At 39.7% G+C, this 20,864-nt stretch overlaps 1 protein-coding gene across 7 annotated transcripts in view; it reads left to right on the plus strand.

Moving 5' to 3' along the window:
* Positions 1-20,864, plus strand: part of ADAM17 (ADAM metallopeptidase domain 17) — a 58,463-nt gene that overhangs the window by 24,991 nt on the left and 12,608 nt on the right. For 5 of the 7 annotated variants that reach the window (XM_082425830.1, XM_082425831.1, XM_082425834.1 and 2 more), the window contains 8 exons: positions 596-729; positions 2,887-2,976; positions 4,926-5,039; positions 8,235-8,379; positions 8,488-8,576; positions 10,866-11,018; positions 15,509-15,708; positions 16,714-16,817. In XM_082425830.1, the coding sequence (XP_082281956.1) occupies positions 596-729; positions 2,887-2,976; positions 4,926-5,039; positions 8,235-8,379; positions 8,488-8,576; positions 10,866-11,018; positions 15,509-15,708; positions 16,714-16,817 (1,029 nt within the window). Of the gene's footprint in view, positions 1-575; positions 730-2,886; positions 2,977-4,920; positions 5,040-8,234; positions 8,380-8,487; positions 8,577-10,865; positions 11,019-15,508; positions 15,709-16,713; positions 16,818-20,864 lie in introns of those variants that run through there. The other 2 variants (XM_082425835.1, XM_082425836.1) reach the window with 2 other exon arrangements.

A 20,864-nucleotide genomic window follows, 5' to 3' on the forward strand; every position in this document is an offset into this window, starting at 1 on the left:
TCATTTTTGAAAACTTTAGAAAAATATTACTAGCATTTTAGTATATAACTAAATTCTTAAACAGTGTGATTATTTGATAAGAAAAAATGACCTGTTGACACAAAATAATTTTTCAATTTTTTTTTTTTTTTTTTGGCTGCCCTGCATGGCTTGTGGGATCTCAGTTCCCCGACCAGGGATTGAACCTGCGCCCTCAGCAGTGAAAGGGCGGAGTCCTAACCACTGGACCGCCAGGGAATCCCCACTAATTTTTTAATGTTTGATTATCTGGATATTTTTACTGTTACTTTTGTTAACTTGTAGACTTATTCTAGAAGAAAATGACACCTTCATAGCCCAGCAATAGATAGGTGATTGTTTTATTCTGTTAAGTACTTTTGCACTTTTCCTTGGTTTTGAATTCTACAATTTGAAAACCTCATATTACTTTTCACTTTTTGTCTTTCTCCAAATTGTTTTCCTGTTCAAGATACTGTTAAGGATACTGAGCTCAAATAATATTTGTTTCAAAAATACGGTAGATTTAAAATGTTACTATAAAAAACTCCTTGTTTTGATGAATTTTGATTTAATAGTGCATCCAAATTCATATTAGAGCTTGTTCATCGGGTGAAGAGAAGAGCTGACCCTAATCCCCTGAAGAACACGTGTAAATTATTGGTGGTAGCAGATCATCGCTTTTACAGATACATGGGCAGAGGGGAAGAGAGTACAACTACAAACTACTTGGTAAGTGTTTGATGTTGGATGAGGTAATGGACAAAAAAGCTCACATAAGTAGGCAAATTCCATTTAAGAGAAGACTGCTATAATTTGAACGTAGTGAAATGAGATCTGTTTCAGATGCTCTGTGATTTCCTAGAATACTTGAGGGCTGTCACCTGAGGTTCTTACATTATTGTATAGATATTCTAGTTTCAAATTTTTGAAACCCCATTTTACCTTTCAACTAAGATTTTGTGCACATCAGAATTTGTATGCATATTATGTTTAGGGACAGTTCATAATGTAGGCCTTCCTTCTTTATAGAAGTGAACTCTGTGAAAACATCTCTGCTATAATGGCAGTGATCCTGTTGGTGACACGTATGGATGTATGCTCCAGAGTGGGGGGAAAAAGTATTGATATTTGTATGAACTTGTGTGTATTATTTTTGCTTATATGTATATATCAGAGGAGTTGGTCAATTTGGTTTATGTTGTACTGGTATAAAATAGCTAATTGTTGGGCTATAACTGGATGACATAGATGGGACGTCTGTGGTCATAACTAACTATAGGGCAAAGATTTGAAGGCAGGATTACAGAAGTATTGATGCTGGATTTTTAAGCATTTACTATTGTAATTTTAAAAGTCAAGGGAATCATATTTCATTGACATTTTTTTGTCAGTATGACCTCATTCCTCATGATAACTTGGCACTGACACAAATGATGTTGAGGGAATAAAAGAGAATGCAGCTATTGATTCGTAGTGCAGAGCCCAGTGCAGCCAAGGCGTCTTTCTCCTTGCCTTGCTATTCCCATTCTGTGGTTTTTTGTGCCCTTCCTCACCCTTCTTTCCCTTCCCTTCCATGCCAAGTGAATTTATTACGAGGGTGGTAGGAGGAGTGTGTGAAGTCACTATAGCTCTTGTTCCTAAGTAGGAGAGTCCTTCTTGAAAAGCTTCTTTCTTAGTATGGGTTTTGTATTAGGGGCTCTTAGTTTGCTTCTTTGTTCATTACACCAAGAATATGAATATAATGAGAGGTCTGGTGTTAAAAATTGCATTTCTTGGTTTACAGTTACTATAAGCAAAGAACAATTTCTTAGATGTGTAATGTGCTTCACAGCTGCCAGAACAAACCTCATTTACCCAGTTTTTGAACAATAAAATCTTCTCTTTGAGGAGCAGATTGGTAATGAGTATTCTGTTCCTATATATTCAATAGTTTGAATTGTCCTTGGCTATTGTACTGTGGCTCCTGCCTCAGTAATCTCTACCCACCTTCCCCCTTCCCAAATCAGAGGACAGGAGAAAGGAGGTGTGGTGAGACCTCACTCCTCTCTCTCTGTTTCTACCTGGTCCTCGGTGCTGCACTTTGCCCAGAGGGGGTCTGGTGTAGGGTTAGCAGTATCTGTCACTATTCCTTACCTCTTTCTGAAGAAGATGTTTTTCTGAGGTATGTGGCAAGAGATAGAATGAACAGAGTACTTATTTTTAGGAATATTTTAGGTAAATTGTTTGACTTTTAACTTTCATTTCCGTAGTTGACTGGAATGGCAGTTTTTTAAAAAACTTATTACTTGATATTTTGGTTCCCTGTGCAGTTGATTACCTGAAATTTGGGATGAACTGTACCACTGCTCTATTCTGATACCAACATTTTAATAGCTACTTTATTTATTTATTTTTGGCTGTGTTGGGTCATCGTTTCGTGAGAGGGCTTTTCTCTCTAGTTGCAGCAAGCGGGGGCCGCTCTTCATCACGGTGCGCCGGCCTTTCACGATCGCGGCCCCTCCCGTTGCGGGGCACAGGCTCCAGACGCGCAGGCTCAGTAGTTGTGGCTCACGGGCCCAGTTGCTCCGCGGCATGTGGGATCTTCTCAGACCAGGGCTCGAACCCGTGTCCCCTGCATTAGCAGGCAGGTTCTCAACCACTGCGCCACCAGGGAAGCCCTCTGATACCAACATTTTAAGTTTGAGGCTAGGAATAATTTCTTTATTAGCACTGTCAACGTAAAGCGTAACATCTTAATGCTAGTTTTTGTAATTGGTGAAACTTTTACAATGGTATTTTATCTGAACTGATTTTTTTTTTTGTTATCCCTGCAGAACTTATATTACATTGCAAAGAGTGGTAAAGATATACATAATGTCTTTCTCTCGCTCTCTTTTATACACACAGATAGAGCTAATTGACAGAGTTGATGACATCTATCGGAACACTTCATGGGACAATGCAGGTTTTAAAGGTTATGGAATACAGATAGAGCAGGTATTTATCAATGGATGTGGGTTATAATACTCAGCTAAGTTATGTGTTGTAAATATTTGTCACTTGTTTTCACAACCCAAAAACTTATCTTCTACTTTACTCACAAATAAATATTCTGAAATGCCAGTGATTTTTATCTGATAAACTTAACAGTGTTTTGATATTAATTATTTATAGATTATGAAATATTCTTTTCTTAGGCTTATTTTAGGCAGAAAGCTGCCTTATGCTGCTATGATCTCTCTTTTTTCTGAATTCATGGCCTTTTTATCCCCTGCCTTGCTTTAGTTTTCTATGGTTATGCTTAATGTCTTTAGTTAGAATTCTAGCACATGCTGTTGAATGCTTAGAAAATTTACTTAAAAATACTATGTACATTTGCAAGGCATTTATACATACAGAACCATTAGCTCTCTTTTCCCAAAAATCTCCTGAGTTCTTATCTGTCAATAGAGTATGTCCAGCAGTGATGTATTAATGTCATCCTAATTATATCACATAGTAAAAATTGTTCCAAGTTGATAAGACTGATTAACAAGACTTCTGAAATTGGGTATTGCTTTGGACAGACATTTTGACATGTAAATTAAGGAAATTATTGTCTCTATTTTTTCCAGGCTCTTTGTACTAAACTAGACATATTCTTATAGGTTCTGTAGTTTAGAATTTAGAGAATAAAAAGAAAAAAGCTTTTGAAATCATACTTATAAATGCTAAACTTTTATAGTACTTGTAGAAAAGTAAGAGAATTATTTTCCCCTTTTCCATTCTCTTTCACTGTTTTGCATTTTCTTTTTTAAGTTATTATTTGAATAGGTAATATATACACGGTACAAAAGCCAGTGAAAAGTAAGTCTCCTCAACCTCTACCCATTGTCAAACCAGTTCCTTTCCCCAGAGACATCCGTGTCACTAGTTTCATCCGTATCTTTCCAGAGATATTTTATGCATGTATAGCATGTGTTTGTATATGTGTGTGTTTGACATATTCGTGGTATGTTGTACTCTTTTGCACCTTGCTTTTTCATTTCATGAATATGTTGGTGATTATTCCATTATGGTACAACAGAGGTGTCTCACTTGTTTAAAATAGCTGCATCATGTTTGAGTTTTAGGAGACCAATAAATAAAGCTCCTTTTTGCTTTAAAATTTGGAAACAATTGAAAAAATGAGGTGTGATAGGAGATTAGAAAACCAGTTTCTGTAAAGATGACAGGTGGGTTGGAGGATGTGGTTTAGATGTGCTGTCACAGGGGCTCCCACCTAGCTGATCCCAGAGTTGATCTTGATCACCCACCGCCAAAGCTGCAGAGCCGCCCCAGTGAGCTTACCCCGTGGTGGCAGAGCAGAGCCCAGTATCCCCTCTGTAGGCAGGCAGATCTGGAGGAGATACCGGCAACAATGAGCTGAGCATGGCTCTGTTCCTTTGCCAGATCTGCCAACCTATATGTTTCATCTCCTTTGGAGACAAACCTTTGTTCCTTTTTTAAAAAATTAGGATTAATATGAATTTGTACTGTATGTGTAGGGAAAAGCCCCTATTTTTTGTACTCTTATTCCTGTGGTGTGCGGTGCTGCACATCTTATTGTTCTGTATCTCTGAATCAATGACTATAGTTGGAATACATTATTTTAGGCTCATGGAACCTAGGTTTTCATTTTCTCCAACTAAATATAGAGGAAATAAAATTTTAGGAGTACATTGATAAATGTATAAGTCATTCTTTGACATATGTGTTTTGCATACCATTTGCTTCTCAGTTTGTTTTTAAATTAAACATTAGATATTAGAGCTGGAGAATTTTATGGAATTTTGACTCTAAAACTTTTTTTTTTTTTTAAAGAATGGTAGATGGTCTTTTTTTGAATAGCTGAAACAATGCAGTATTATTTCAGTCTTGTGACTTTTTTCTGAAGTGTTCTAAGTATTTTATCTCTTTAAGTATAGATTCGCATTCTCAAGTCTCCACAAGAGGTAAGACCTGGTCAAAGGCACTTCAATATGGCAAAAAGTTACCCAAGTGAAGAAAAGGATGCTTGGGACGTGAAGATGCTGCTAGAGGTAGGTCGTGGAACCCTGAAAGTGATACTATTTAACACCATTTTCTGATTCCTAAAAACGTGGGTCATGTCTGTATTAGTGAAGGGGCATCTCAGGAAAGGTGACTGAAAACCAGGGACAGCCCACCCCAGCTGATCCAACAGTGCCCTCATCCCCTGTAGCAGGGCAGACAGCAAGGTGGGCAGAACTGAAAGCGAAAAATGCTACAGAGCAATGCTTCTTAACCGTAATATCTCTGTGAATCTAGTGAAGTAATCGGCTTTTAGAAAATAGATGGATACCCCACTTACAGATTTTTTACACACCATTTTGTTAGTTCAGGTCTCTTTGAAGCTTATCAGTAGATCTTTTAGGTCAGTAATTACCAAATGGTATGAAAATGTATTAGATGGTAGAAGTATAACTCGGAGATCTGAAAGTTCTCTATGGAAATTTAAAATTTTTGTGTTTTTATTCTGGTAACGAATCTAAAGATAACATAAACATTCTATGTCATATGGATTCTTGCCTTGACAAGGTATGATTTATCCTTTTTGTCACATGATCTCAGTTTCTGTCTGTGTGTCCTATTGCTTTGTTGTAAAATGACCGCCTGTGAAGTGATAGTGTTTATCTTTTACTGTGTTGTTAATGTGTTAGTTTCCTATGGCTGCTGTAACAAATCACTGCAAATTTGGCAGCTTAAAACAACATCTTTATTTATCTGATAGTTTCTAGGGTTGGTCCAGGCACAGTGTGGCTGATCTGGGTTCTCTGGTTAGAGTCTCAACAAGGCCAAAGCGAAATCAAGTTTTCAAAGCTTGAATGGAGTTAAAGGATATTATCAGGTTGAGATCCATAGAGTGCTGTATCTGTATAGTACTCTGACATACCTTATCTAACGTGGGCCACTAGCCACCGGAGAGGTTGTCTGAGATAGCACCATTACTCTTCTAAAGAGACTCAGCCAAGTGTATTCGTCTATTAGGGCTGCCAATAATAAAGCACCACAGAGTGGGCAGCTTAAACAATAGAAATTTATCTTCTCACAGTTCTGGAGGCTGAAAGTCTGAGATCAAGGTGTTGGCAAGGTTAGCGTCTTCTGAGTTCTGTCTGCTTGGCTTGTAGGTGGCCGTCTTCTCCCTGTGTCCTCACATGGTCTTCCCTTTGTGTGTGTAAGGGCACCAGACATTTTGGATTCGGCCTACCTGCATGACCTCATTTTACCTCCATTACCTCTTTAAAGGAAGGCTCTGTCTCCAGATATAGTCACATTGTGAGCTGCTAGGACTTAGGACTTCGACCTATGAATTTTGGGGGGGGACACAATTCAGCCCATTAACAGCAAGGTTAAATGACTTGTCTACGTTTATACAATTAGTGATGACAAAGCCAAAAGCAGGTGGCCAGATCTCCTGACACCTAGGACAGCTGAACGATCCCACCTCTGCTTTTCTGTGGGCCTCCATACAACTCACACCAGGGGAGGGACAAAAGGGAATGACTTGCCTCTGCACATGCTCCTCTCCAGTTCTCGTCCGTAAGGCTCCTAAGAGTGTCCCAGAGCCTAAGCCTATTATCATGGAACTATCAAAATCCCTATGTGGCTAGGGAGACAGCTCCCAGGGACACCTCATCCCTTATACGGGGCTTTCCGACCGCTCATTTTAAGCATTAAAAAAAATCAGTCTTTTTAAGTTGGAGTCTCTGACTGTTATGGTAGAGGTCTTTAAAGTAACATGTGGACCCCTTCTGGGGAATTCCCTGGCGGTCCAGTGGTTCGGACTTGGCGCTTTCACTGCAGGGACCCGGGTTCAGTCCCTGGTCTGTAACTGGCATCCTGCAGGCTGTGTGGTGTGGCCAAAAAATTAAAAAATGAAAAAAATAAAGTAATACGTGGACCCCTTTTAAGAAAAAAAAAACCCTCCCAAAGCACCAGTGCTGACTTGAATGAATTTTTATCTTAATTTTAGTAACATAAAACTAGGTATATATGTTTTCCTATAAGTTTATAACTCCTATACATTGTAAAACCAAAGCAAACTTTAAAACCCCTACAAAACCAAAAGAATCTTTGAAGTCCTTTAGAGGGATTTATTTTGGTATGAGGTGCTGAGATCCCCTGGAAGAAGTATCAAAGCCCTGAGCCTTGCAGAATTGGAGTGTCCCCAGTGCTGAACTGCATGTGTTTACGTCAACCCTCCTAGTTCCGAAACGCTATAAAAAGCTCCAAGCTCTTTCCTTTTTGCACCCTCCCCATGACAGTCTGCTTCTCATCTGTGTAGATGAGTGAGAACCTTAGGTAAGGAGCACTATACCGCACAATTTTGTGGTTGCTGGTGAAAAACTGCAATCGATCAAAGAAACAAATACTAATTCGAAAAGATACAGGCATCTCAATGTTCACGGCATTTTTTACAGTTACCAAGATATGGAAGCAGCCTAAGTGTCCATCAGGAGATGAATGGATAAAGAAGATGTGACGTGTGTGTGTCTATATATATATATATATATATATATATATATATATAGACACACACACACACACAATGGAATACTACTCAGCCATAAAAAAGAATGAAACTTTGCCATCTGCAACAACATGGATGGACTTGGAAGGTGTTATGCTAAGTCAGAGAAAGACAAATAATATATGATATCACTTATATATGGAATCTAAAAAGTACAAGGGACTTCCCTGGCGATTCAGTGGTTAGGACTCGGCGCTCCCACTGCAGGGGGCACGGGTTCCATCCCTGATCGGGGAACTAACATCCCGCATGCCGCCCGGTGCGGCCAAAAAACAAACAAACAAATAAATAAAAAATGCAACAAACTAGTGAATGTGGCAGAAAAGAAACAGACTCGCAGATAGAACAAATTAGTGGTTATCAGTTGGGGGGGGTGGGAGGGGCAAGTAGGGGTAGGGGATAAGAGGTGCAAACTGTTATGTGTAAAATAAGCTACAAGGATATATTGTACAACATGGGGAATATAGTCAATATTTTATAATAACTATAAATGGAGTATAACCTTTAAAAATTGTGAATTACTAGATCTGTAACTTATATTGTCTATCAACTACACTTCAATTAAAAAAATGTAAAAAAAATTGCAATCGTAAAGTATGGTAGTATTCTGGAATATTAAGTTGATATATCTTTTAGTCTGATGTAACTGTTAATCTAATTAAGAGTAATTTGTTTTTTTTTAAAGCAATTCAGCTTTGATATAGCTGAAGAAGCATCTAAAGTCTGCCTAGCACATCTTTTCACCTACCAAGATTTTGATATGGGAACTCTTGGATTAGCTTACGTTGGGTCTCCCAGAGCAAACAGTCATGGAGGTGTTTGCCCAAAGGGTAAGTTTTCCATTTGTTGTATGAATATGTGGGGATAGCAAGGTGATTGGATTATATTATAATTCTGTATTGAACAAGCAGTTTGTTTCTGTTTCCTTTTTCCTGTAGCTTATTATAGTCCAATTGGAAAGAAAAATATCTATTTGAATAGTGGTTTGACCAGCACAAAAAATTATGGTAAAACCATCCTTACAAAGGTATGTTCTTTAATTTTTAAAAGGGTAGATTTTGAGTTTATTGTAGTAGTACCTGAGCTATTACATATTTATTTAGGTATCTTTTTTAAAAGCTGTACATACTGTTTTTTGTTTCTGCCTAAAAAGATGTGTGCTTTTAGTGGGAAATATGAAAATAAAAAGTATAAAGAAGAAAATAATTGTTAGCTGTCAAATTTCTTTTGAGACAAGTCGGGATTATTGTTTTTCCTAAAGACATCCCTTCTGGAGCCCTTCATCTACAGCTCCTGTTAAAGGACTGCTATCCAAAATATATAGGGAATATACTAAAAACTCAACAATAAAGGACCGAACAACCCAATTTAAAAATTGGCCAGAGATCTTAATATACACCTCACCTCACCAAAGAAGATATGCAGATGGAAAATAAGCATGTCAAAAGATGCTCAACATTATATGTTATTAGGGAATTGCAAATCAAAACAACAAGGAGATACCATTACACAACTATTAGAATGGCTAAAATCCAAAATCCTGGTAACACCAAATGCTAGCGAGGATGTGGAGCAGCATGAATTCTCATCCATTGCTGGTGGAGATGCACAGTGGTGCAGCCACTTAGGAAGATGGTTTGGCAGTTTCTCATAAAACTGAACTTACTCTGGTATTACCATAGGATCCAGCAACCGTGTTCCTTAGTGTTTACTCAAAGGAGCCCTCACAGAAACCTGCACACGGATGTTTATAACAGCTTTATTAGTAATTGCCAAGACTTGGAAGCAGCCAAGATGTCTTTCAGTAGGTGAATGGATAAACAAACTGGTATATCCAGACAATGCAGTACTATTCAGCACTTTAAAAACAAGAAAAAGAAAAAGAGCTATCAAGCCGTAAAAAGACATGGAGGAACCGTAAATGTATATTACTAAGTAAAAGAAGCCAATCTGTTTGATTCCATCTGTATGAGATTCTGCAAAAGGCAAAACCTTGGAGGCAGGAAAAGGATGAGTGGTTGCCAGTGGTTGCTTCCCCAGGGGGGAGGGATGAATAGGTGGAGCACAGAGGATTTTTTCAGGTGTTGAAACTATTCTGTATCCTTTAATGATGGATATAAGACATTATGTGTTTGTCAAAACCCATAGAAAGTGCAACACAAAGAGTGAACCCTAATATAAATTATGGACTTTGGTTGATTTAAAAATAGTGAAATGGGATGAGAGAAGAAAAATACAGTAAGCAGTTTTTGGAAACTTTTTGATTTCCAGAATTGTTTCTCATGGTACTCCTTTACCTTTTTGGTATCGCAGCATCATCAGTGGTTTGATTTCATGACATGTTTTCCTTGGTCTTCCCGAATTTTTCTATTATAAGACACACAGAACAAAAAATAAATCGCTTCGATGTTTTTAAAGTGTCAGTCTGTTAGAGAATCCACTAATGAATTTTTCCAAAGCACAGTTTGGAATCACTTCTCCATATTGCACCTTTGGGATTTGAGTACTTTTTTGCTAAAAATGCAAAGTTTTCTTTACTACCATTTTAATATAAACACTTGGTAATCTTCAACACATTGGTTTCAGAATTGGGACTCTGTCTTAAAAAAAATTCCCAGGTCTTGCAAAATGCATACAATTTTTTTCAGATTCTATGGAGTGATTTTTTTTCCCCCTCTTAGGAAAAAAATCAGTAAATAAATTTGTTATTTTTTGCAGTTAAATACGGGAACATTTTTAGCTTTACTGGCTAAATTCATTGTTATGTTCAGATAGAAATCCTCTGGTGATCTCATCGGTTCAGTGCAGCCCTTTAACTGGATTCTGATAGATAAAATCCTCTAGGTCATTAAGATCGTCATTGGACATGAATTCAGTCGCTGGGATAAGGAACATTGTTTCGTTGTTCTTCAGTTGTCTTGTTTTTACACCACCACCCCACCCCCCCCCCACCCCCCCGCCACCCGCAATAGTTAGATCTTAACAGGAGTATGATTGGGGTGAGGGGCGGGAGGCTTGGATGATTGACTGTTAGCTATTTGGTTTACTGGTGCCAGGCAGTTTTTGGAATGGCTCATGTTTGGTGCCTCAGTAAGAGTGTTCCAGTATATCTTTTAAGTTATATTTTCTTACATTGATTTAAATTCATCCATATAATACTACTTACAATATTAAATAAAATCCCATGAATTCTGTTTAATTTCTATAATTGATAGAAGAAATCATAGTCCAACATTTAAGACAGCAGGGCCCAACTGGCCAAAGCAGGTGATGTTTAGGTATTAGGAAATAATGTTTTCTCTGCATGATCCTTCAGGAAGCTGACCTCGTTACAACTCATGAATTGGGGCACAATTTTGGAGCAGAACACGATCCAGATGGTCTAGCAGAATGTGCCCCAAATGAGGACCAGGGAGGAAAGTATGTTATGTATCCCATAGCTGTGAGTGGCGATCATGAGAACAATAAGGTATGTATCTTTTGGAGCTTTTTTTATGTGCTTAGGAAAGAAAGAGGCTATGTTTAATTATAATGAGAGCTCAGGAAAGCTTTCCATTCTAGGGATGGAACTACAGATTACAAAGTACCTTGAAACTTGTTTGTGTGTGTTAAGAGTGAAACATGGTCCATCTAAATCTGCTCATCTGGAATGTTTGTTGTCAAAGAAGATCATGTGTTGGTTTGGGCTGTGTGGAAAATTACTTACTTAATATAATGGCTTGCACTGGAGGAGTCCTAGTTTGCAGGATCTGGTGGGCTCAGGCTTTCAATTAAAAATTTCCTTTCATTTCATTTACAAGTTTGTCATTCATGTTAACCCTACACTGCTTCACAATATGCACGTTTTAATAAACCTTTGCAACAAAATACGTAATTTGCCAGATGTAAGCATCCTGTGGGTAGGGCCCTTGCCTTTCTGGTTACCGGCTCTGTCTCCAGGGCCTGTTCAGGGTAGCTGGTGCATAATAAATACTTGTCAGGTAAATAGAGGAACGATTTTTGAGGGTGTCTGGTGGAGTACACAATACTCATTGACTTGGGACATGGTAAACAGCTTCAGAGACTTTCCTAAGAGTGGCTATGACTAACTCGTAGAGCCTGAACTGAAAGTGTTCATAGATGTCTGTCTGGTCCTTCTTCCTTTTACTTGAAGTTGAGCAGCGCGAGGCATCATGAGGAAAATATTGTGGTTTTGTGCAGAATTAAAGTGGGCTGGGGGATGGGCTAACCATCTGCATCTAATCAGGAAGGAAGGTCAAGTTATTTGTCCTGACTCCCCTTTTAAAGCCTGATCCAGGAGCTAGAGGAAAGGATTACTCTTGTGTTTCCCTGGCCCTGACCCTGCCTTTTAAAATTCTGGTCTCATGTTTTTTTTGTCATGTTTTTTGTTTGTCGCATCTTGTTTTCTTTGGCTGTTAGGTGTAAAGTCCGTTCCTCTCTTTCTTTGCTTGTTATGCTTTATTTTTCCTCCACTGAACAACTTGTGCCTCAGGAACTACCTGTTTTGCCTGTTCTTCCATTGTATCACATACCCTATTGAGTTTTTCTCCTTTTTTCAGAGGTTGTCTCTCTTTTTCTAATGATGTACACTATAGTTCAGCACTGTTCGCTGGAAGGTTCTGTGATGGGGGAAACACCATCTGCTGTACCCAGTGCAGTAGTCACTAGCCCCGTGTGGCCAGTAAGCACTTGAAATGTGGCTGCAGAGACCAAGGAACTGAATTTTAAATTCTGTTTTATTTAAATTCAGTAGTGGTTGCCTGGGGCTGGAGGTGGGAATGGGCATTACCTGTAAAAGGATCTGAGGGACCTTACTGAGGTGATAAAATGTTCTAAAACTGATTTATGGTGATGGTTTCATCGCTTGGTAAAATTACTAGAAATCACTGAATTGTACAATTGAAACTGGTAAATTTTGTGAGATGTAAAATATGCCTTAATAAAGCAGCAAAAAACCCAAACAACAACAACAAAAAACAGTGTGGGAACAGAGGGAAGGTGGTGAGGATATAGGTGAGTCACGAAGCCATGAGTTGATAATCGCTGAAGCTGGTGAGGGGCCATGTGAGCATCTTGAATCCATTCTGTCCACTTTATAGATGCTTGAACGTTTCTGTAATAAAAAGTGTGAAATATGTGGTAAGGAAAAAGAAGTTTAAATAATCACATACGGCTAGTGGCTGCCGTATTAGACAGTGCAGCTCTAGTTGTTAGTCACTGCTTCTTGGTCATGAGGATGGCATCAGTACTTTGGGGTAAAATGTTTTACTTTGCAGACTGTTCAAGTGAGCGTGCGTGGTGCTAACTCTTCCTGTTACAAGTTCTTCCTAAGTGAGACTTCCCCAGTGGGCTCTTGGAACATCCCTGTAAGAACTCGCTAATGAGAATGGAGGCTGGGCAGAGCCATTTATTTCTGGAGCTGCTAGTCTATCAGCGACGAACACTTTATCCACTTATTTATTTTGTCCCAAGTGTATTTTCTTTAATAGTTTGGTTTACCCAAGTAGCAGTCTCCTTGTAAAGAGATACTGGGCATCTTCTGGTCCACATTTTAATTCCTTCATTAAAATTAATTCCTTAAAATGTTTTTAACTAGGTAAAAAAGGCTCCAGGACAAAAATAAGGTGGTTCCTCGACCTGGAAAGACAGGACCTGGCACCTTACACCAGACAAGCCAGACGGCATTAGGGATCGTAACCTCTTAGAGTTTATTGGTGGGAGGAGAAGGGGGTGTGGTAAGGATACAGAGAGAGGGCTCAGAGGTCTTCGGGGAGTGTGGAGGCAACAGAAGCGAGAGTGAAGTGGTCAATTTTCCCTCAGCTGTGTCTGGGGGGTCCAGCTGCTTGGGGGTGTGACTCTGATAAATTAGCAAAGAGATCTTCTTATTGGTTCAGTGTGAATTTGAATTCATAAGGACCTGGCCTCCCATAATGAACTGGTAGAATTGAGCTCATGAGTCTGCAGTGCTGGTGAATAAACGCAGCAAAATACTAACTGCCTCAGGCCTAGACTGAAATAACCAGGCCCCTTAAATGTCTTTACTATAAAGGTACATCGGAAGATCCTTTACAAAAAATCCAGTTAGTGTTTCTGTTTAGGGCGATGGGGTCTTCAGTGTCTTTTGGACAGTGATCCTTTTGTGTCTGATTCAGTGGTCACAGTCCCCTTTGGAGGGTTGAAAAGGAAAATCAATTCAGTTTTTTCTTCCTGTGTAGGGAATACCCAGTTCTTCCCTATTGTGTGTTTCTTCCTGTGTGTCTACTTTACTATTCATAGAGCCCACTTCACTTCTGACCCTTCTGGTCCCCAGACGTGGAGGTTTTTCTTTACACCAAGCTGTTTCCTGCAACGCCAGCTGGGGTTAACTCAGTTCTGACACTCTCTTCCTGGAGATAGCATCAGATCCCAAAGGTTAAGGGCTCAGTCCCATAAGAGTGCCCTGATTCTGCACTCCCCCCCTCACACCCCCAGATGCCACTCACAAGCCCAGGTCATCGCCTGTGCTTCTAACCAACTGGCTATAGATTGGGGGTTCCAATGACCCCCTCCTTGGGTTCAGTTAATTTCCTAGAGCGGCTCGTAGAACTCAGGGAAACACGTTTGCCAGTGTATGATAAAAGGCTGTGATCGAGGATACAGATGAGCATCCAGATGGAAGAGATGCATAAGGCGAGGTGTGTGGGAAGGGCCGTGGAGCGTCCCTGCCTCTGAGTGCACCCGTCTCCCAGCACCCCCACGTGTCCACCAACCCCTAAGCTCTCCGAACCCTATACTTTTGGGATTTTATGGAGGCTTCATCACATAGGCACGATCGGCCCTTAGCTCCGTTTTAAGCCCTTGTCCCTCCGAAAGAGAATGGAAGGCGGGGCTGAAAATTCAAAGCTTCTCATGGTGGCTTGGTCATTTTGGTGACCAGCCCCCATCCAGGAGCCACCAAGGAGCCCACTCCAGGTCGGCTCATTACAACAAAAGACACTCCCATTTTGACCCAGGAAATTACAGGGGCTTCAGGAGCTCTGCGCCAGGAACTGGGGCCAGAGACCAGTGTATATTTTATACTGTTTCATGAGGGTCCTGTGCTCTCCGCTCCTCAGGGGTCTCATGGCCTTTGTCTGGGCTGAAAGTGAAGCCATTTTAGCCATTTGCAAACTGTGGCGGCCCTACCTCTAGAAGTACCCACGCTGAGTTTTACCCAAGTCTTGTTCTGCTTTTCTTGATAATTTCAGATGGTTTGGGAAATGGACTCCATTTTAGAGCTCCAGGTAAAAATGCCCAAATGTAGAAGGTCATTTTCATGTTTCTGTACACCAAGTGGGCAAGCTAGTGTTCAGGCTTCCTTTGAGATGCTGGTCAACTGTAGAAACTCAAAGAAACTTAAGATCTTGGGGACTCATGAAAACGTTTAGGTAATAATTTGGAATTTAATCTTTTAATAGACTATATGTAATAATATGCCTCTTACCAAGCTCAACTATTTAAACACTTTAAACATGGATCATTGATGTAAATATTCAGGGAAAGATGAAGAGGTAAACCAGAGCAGACCCTGTTTTGCAGGCCTGGATCGTTACATCTAGGAAGACGGCCGCCTGTGCCCCGTTCTCAGTGTCCCTGCAGCGGGGCCTGCGCCTGAGCCTGGGGTGGCTTAGAGCCTGGTGACCCTCTGCTCGTGCCGGACTGGCTGGGGTGTTTGGTCTCAGCATTCGTGTAGCTTACTTTCCTGTGAAGAATTTTAGGCTCTTAACCACATTCACGTCACCTTTTTAGCATCTTGCAGAGGGCCATGACTCAATTCCATACAAATGACATTTAGAGGCGACAGTGAACCTGACATACCTTCAAGGTGGTTCTGATTGTGGCTTTTGTGTTAAAGTTTGTCCCTGGAAAAGAAGCACAAACACCACCTGGGAATGAATTTTTATGTTATTTTGGGTCCTATGTGGCCTCTTTTCTCTTAAGATGTTTTCAAACTGCAGTAAACAGTCCATCTATAAGACCATTGAAAGTAAGGCCCAGGAGTGTTTTCAAGAACGCAGCAACAAAGTGTGCGGGAACTCCAGGGTGGACGAGGGGGAGGAGTGTGACCCCGGCATCATGTACCTGAACAACGACACCTGCTGCAACAGTGACTGCACGCTGAGGCCGGGCGTCCAGTGCAGGTGAGGAGCGTGGCGCGGGGTGGAGTTGGGCGCCTGACAAGGGTCTTCACAACAGCGGGCTGAAAGCGCGGGGCTCTAGAATCATCAGAGGGTCTGGCAAGTGTGTGTTTACCCCTTCTGCCCTTTACAGCGAGAAAAATGTTTTCTGGAAAGCAACGTGACATTGTATCACAAATCCCCCATCTTGCATCCTCTCTGCTGTAGCAATGCCATAGTACAAAGAATCTTTTCTAAGGAAACAGAGATGTACAAAGATGATTTAGCAGGGATGTTCGTGGCTACATTCTTTTATAATAACAAAATATGGGAAACAATCAAAATGACAGTCCTGGGACATAAATTAATTATTGTGTATCTATACTATAAATAGTGTTGAAGAATACTGTTTAATCCCAGAAACTGTGGAGGAAGCAGGTTACAAGTTAGAAGGTACTTATGTTTCCATTTTTAACGTCCAGTGCCTGGCTTAGAAGTAGAGGGGAAAACTTTAATTTATGGTGACAGATTTAACGGTATACAGTGCATATTAACATTATAAATACTGATAGGGCTGATTAGTTTCTTGACCACTGTTGCCTTGTGGGCTTGTGTATTTTGTTTTGTTTTGTTTTTTAAATTTTTTGGCTGCGCCATGCGGCATGCAGGATCTTAGTTCCCTGACCAGGGATCGAACCCATGCCCCCTGTGTTGGGAGTGTGGAGTCTTAACCACTGGACCACCAGGGAAGTCCTTTTTTTTGTTTTTTAATTACTGTATTAAGTTAATGAAAACCAAGGGCACCAAGATGTTTTAAAGATGGGTCACTTTGGGCCACTGTGCTGCCTGAGTCTGCATCAGGAAGGGTAGATGGACCATGTGCAGGTGGTGCTAGCACCTGGGACTCTGTGCAGGAGTGGGTGACCCAGCCAGGAGACCCTGCCCTGCCATTTCAGGGCCCTGTGGCATGACCATAGTCTGTGCTGTGGGGCTGTCCTTTGACTTGGACTGTCTGCTCTTCCTCTCTAGTGATAGGAACAGTCCTTGCTGTAAAAACTGTCAGTTCGAGACGGCCCAGAAGAAGTGCCAAGAGGCTATTAATGCTACTTGCAAAGGCGTGTCTTACTGCACAGGTATGTCCTCCCGTTGGTTCTCTTGGAATAATTTGCTCAAACGGGTATGTGTGTGTTGGAAAGCAAGATTGTGTTTCATTCAGATGAATATAGCCCTTTTTTTTTTTTTACCTCATGCGCAGAGTTGAGTTGATCTCAGCACACTTGTCATTGGTCTGTGCAAGGCCCATGATTATTTCTCTTTGTTGTTTATTCCCTTTTATTCACTTCCATTCTCCTTCCCCTCATAGGCATCTGCTTTAACTTGTTTAATATTTGCCTAGATAGGTGTATATCCTTGAAAGATAGTGTGTTTATTTTCTGTATATGTGTGTTTTTAACGTGCCAAAATGATACTATACCTTAGATCATTTTTTTTAAAACTCAATACCATGTTTTTACAACTCTGTTTTCTGTTGCCCTGTATTTCTGTCTCTGTATCTATATCTTTGTATCTAGTTCATTGTTTTGGGCACTTGCTGAGTGTTTAGTCTTGTGATTTACTATATTTTACTTATCTGTTCGCCAAGCAGTAGCTGCTTGGATTGCCTTTATCTCCTAATACTGCAGATAGGACTACACCGAACACGCTTACACATCTACTTTGGGAGCTCTGAGAGCTTGCTGGGTGCATACGGAGGAGTGGAATTGCTTAGTCGTGGAGGGAGGCACTCCAGCGTTCTCTAGAGCAGCAGTAACGGGTTTGTCAGTGCCACCGTCAGTGGTCCAGGTTCCTGTATTCTGATGTCCTTGCTGACACACTGTATTATCTAGCTGTCTTATTTTTTTTGCTGGTCTGATGAATATAAAGTGATTTCTTCTTATTTACATTTTTCTTGAACATTCTTTATATTTGTTAGCTATTTAAATTTCTCCTTTTGTGAATAACTGGTTCATTTATTTGGTCCATTTATAAAAATTGCATTTCATTTTTGCTATTATTGATTTAGAGGAGTTCTTTTATGATAATCCATTTGGTTTAAACATTGCATATAGCTTCCTCCTATCTGTTGTCCTTTTTGGAACTGAAATCTTTCACTTGAATCAAATCTGTCATTTTGTTTGTGTATTTATTTTTTTGAGTTGTGGATAGTTATAAAGATATTTTCCACAACTGCTTCTGTAGCTTCATAGTTTCACCTTTTACATTTAGGACTTTATCTGGAGCTAATATTGAGATTGTATTGATTATCAATATTACCTGTAGTTCTGTTAGTTGTTCCTTTAAAAAATCTCCAAGCTATATTATTAGGTACATGACTGGACATATTCTCTACATCTTCTTTTTTTTTTTTTTTAATCAGTCATCAGTTTTATACACATCACTTTATACATGTCAATCCCAATTGCCCAATTCAGCACACCACCATCCCCACCCCACCACAGTTTTCCCCCCTTGGTGTCCATACGTTTGTTCTCTACATCTGTGTCTCAACTTCTGCCCTGCAACCCGGTTCATCTGTACCATTTTTCTAGGTTCCACATACATGTGTTAATATACGATATTTGTTTTTCTCTTTCTGACTTACTTCACTCTGTATGACAGTCTCTAGATCCATCCACGTCTCAACAAATGACTCAATTTCGTTCCTTTTATGGCTGAGTAATAGTCCGTTGTATATATGTACCACAACTTCTTTATCCATTCGTCTGTTGATGGGCATTTAGGTTGCTTCCATGACCTGGCTATCGTAAATAGTGCTGCAATGAACATTTGGGTGCATGTGTCTTTTTGAATTATGGTTTTCTCTGGGTATATGCCCAGTAGTGGGATTGCTGGGTCATATGGTAATTCCATTTTTAGTTTTTTAAGGAACCTCCATATTGTTCTCCATAGTGGCTGTATCAATTTACATTCCCACCAACAGTGCAAGAGGGTTCCCTTTTCTCCACACCCTCTCCAGCATTTGTTGTTTGTAGATTTTCTGATGATGCCCATTCTAACTGGTGTGAGGTGATACCTCATTGTAGTTTTGATTTGCATTTCTCTAATAATTAGTGATGTTGAGCATCTTTTCATATGCTTCGTGGCCGTCTGTATGTCTTCTTTGGAGAAATGTCTATTTAGGTCTTCTGCCCATTTTTGGATTGGGGTGTTTGTTTCTTTAATATTGAGCTGAATGAGCTGTTTATATATTTTGGAGATTAATCCTTTGTCCGTTGATTCGTTTGCAAATATTTTCTCCCATTCTGAGGGTTGTCTTGTTGTCTTGTTTATGGTTTCCTTTGCTGTGCAAAAGCTTTGAAGTTTCATTAGGTCCCATTTGTTTATTTTTGTTTTTATTTCCATTACTCTAGGAGGTGGATCAAAAAAGATCTTGCTGTGATTTCTGTCAAACAGTGTTCTTCCTATGTTTTCCTCTAAGAGGTTTATAGTGTCCGGTCTTACATTTAGGTCTCGAATCCATTTTGAGTTTATTTTTGTGTATAGTGTTAGGGAGTGTTCTAATTTCATTCTCTTACATGTAGCTGTCCAGTTTTCCCAGCACCACTTATTGAAGAGACTCTCTTTTCCCCATTGTATATCCTTGCCTCCTTTGTCATAGATTAGTTGACCATAGGTGCGTGGGTTTATCTCTGGGCTTGCTTTCTTGTTCCATTGATCTATGTTTCTGTTTTTGTACCAGTACCATATTGTCTTGATTACTGTAACTTTGTAGTATAGTCTGAAGTCAGGGAGTCTGATTCCTCCAGCTCCGTTTTCTTCCCCCAAGACTGCTTTGGCTATTCGGGGTCTTTTGTGTCTCCATACAAATTTTAAGATGATTTGTTCTAGTTCCGTAAAAAATGCCATTGGTAATTTGATAGGGATTGCATTGAATCTGTAGATTGCTTTGGGTAGTATACTCATTTTCACAATGTTGATTCTTCCAATCCAAGAACATGGTATACCTCTCCATCTGTTGGTATCATCTTTAATTTCTTTCATCAGTGTCTTATAGTTTTCTGCATACAGGTCTTTTGTCTCCCTAGGTAGGTTTATTCCTAGGTATTTTATTCTTTTTGTTGCAATGGTAAATGGGAGTGTTTCCATAATTTCTCTTTCGTATTTTTCATCATTAGTGTATAGGAATGCAAGAGATTTCTGTGCATTCATTTTGTATCCTGCTACTTTACCAAATTCATTGATTAGCTCTAGGAGTTTTCTGGTAGCATCTTTAGGATTCTCTATGTATAGTATCATGTCATCTGCAAACAGTGACAGGTTTACTTCTTCTTTTCCAATTTGTATTCCTTTTATTTCTTTTTCTTCTCTGATTGCTGTGGCTAGGACTTCCAGAACTATGTTGAATAATAGTGGTGAGAGTGGACATCCTTGTCTCGTTCCTGATCTTAGAGGAAATGCTTTCAGTTTTTCACCGTTGAGAATGATGTTTGCTGTGGGTTTGTCATATATGGCCTTTATTATGTTGAGGTAGGTTCCCTCTATGCCCACTTTCTGGAGAGTTTTTATCATAAATGGGTGTTGAATTTTGTCAAAAGCTTTTTCTGCATCTATTGAGATGATCATATGGTTTTTATTCTTCAGTTTGTTAATATGGTGTATCACATTGATTGATTTGTGTATATTGAAGAATCCTTGCATCCCTGGGATAAATCCCACTTGATCGTGGTGTATGATCCTTTTAATGTGTTGTTGGATTCTGTTTGCTAGTATTTTGTTGAGGATTTTTGCATCTATATTCATCAGTGATATTGGTCTGTAATTTTCTTTTTTTGTAGTATCTTTGTCTGGTTTTGGTATCACAGTGATGGTGGCCTCATAGAATGAGTTTGGGAGTGTTCCTTCCTCTGCAATTTTTTGGAAGAGTTTGAGAAGGATGGGTGTTAGCTCCTCTCTAAATGTTTGATAGAATTCACCTGTGAAGCCATCTGGTCCTGGATTTTTGTTTGTTGGAAGATTTTTAATCACAGTTTCAGTTTCATTACTTGTGATTGGTCTGTTCATATTTTCTGTTTCTTCCTGGTTTAGTGTTGGAAGGTTATACCTTTCTAAGAATTTGTCCATTTCTTCCAGGTTGTCCATTTTATTGGCATAGAGTTGCTTGTAGTAGTCTCTTATGATGC

Source organism: Balaenoptera physalus, assembly GCF_965194825.1.
Source record: "Balaenoptera physalus genome assembly, chromosome: 15".
Taxonomy (NCBI): domain Eukaryota; kingdom Metazoa; phylum Chordata; class Mammalia; order Artiodactyla; family Balaenopteridae; genus Balaenoptera; species Balaenoptera physalus.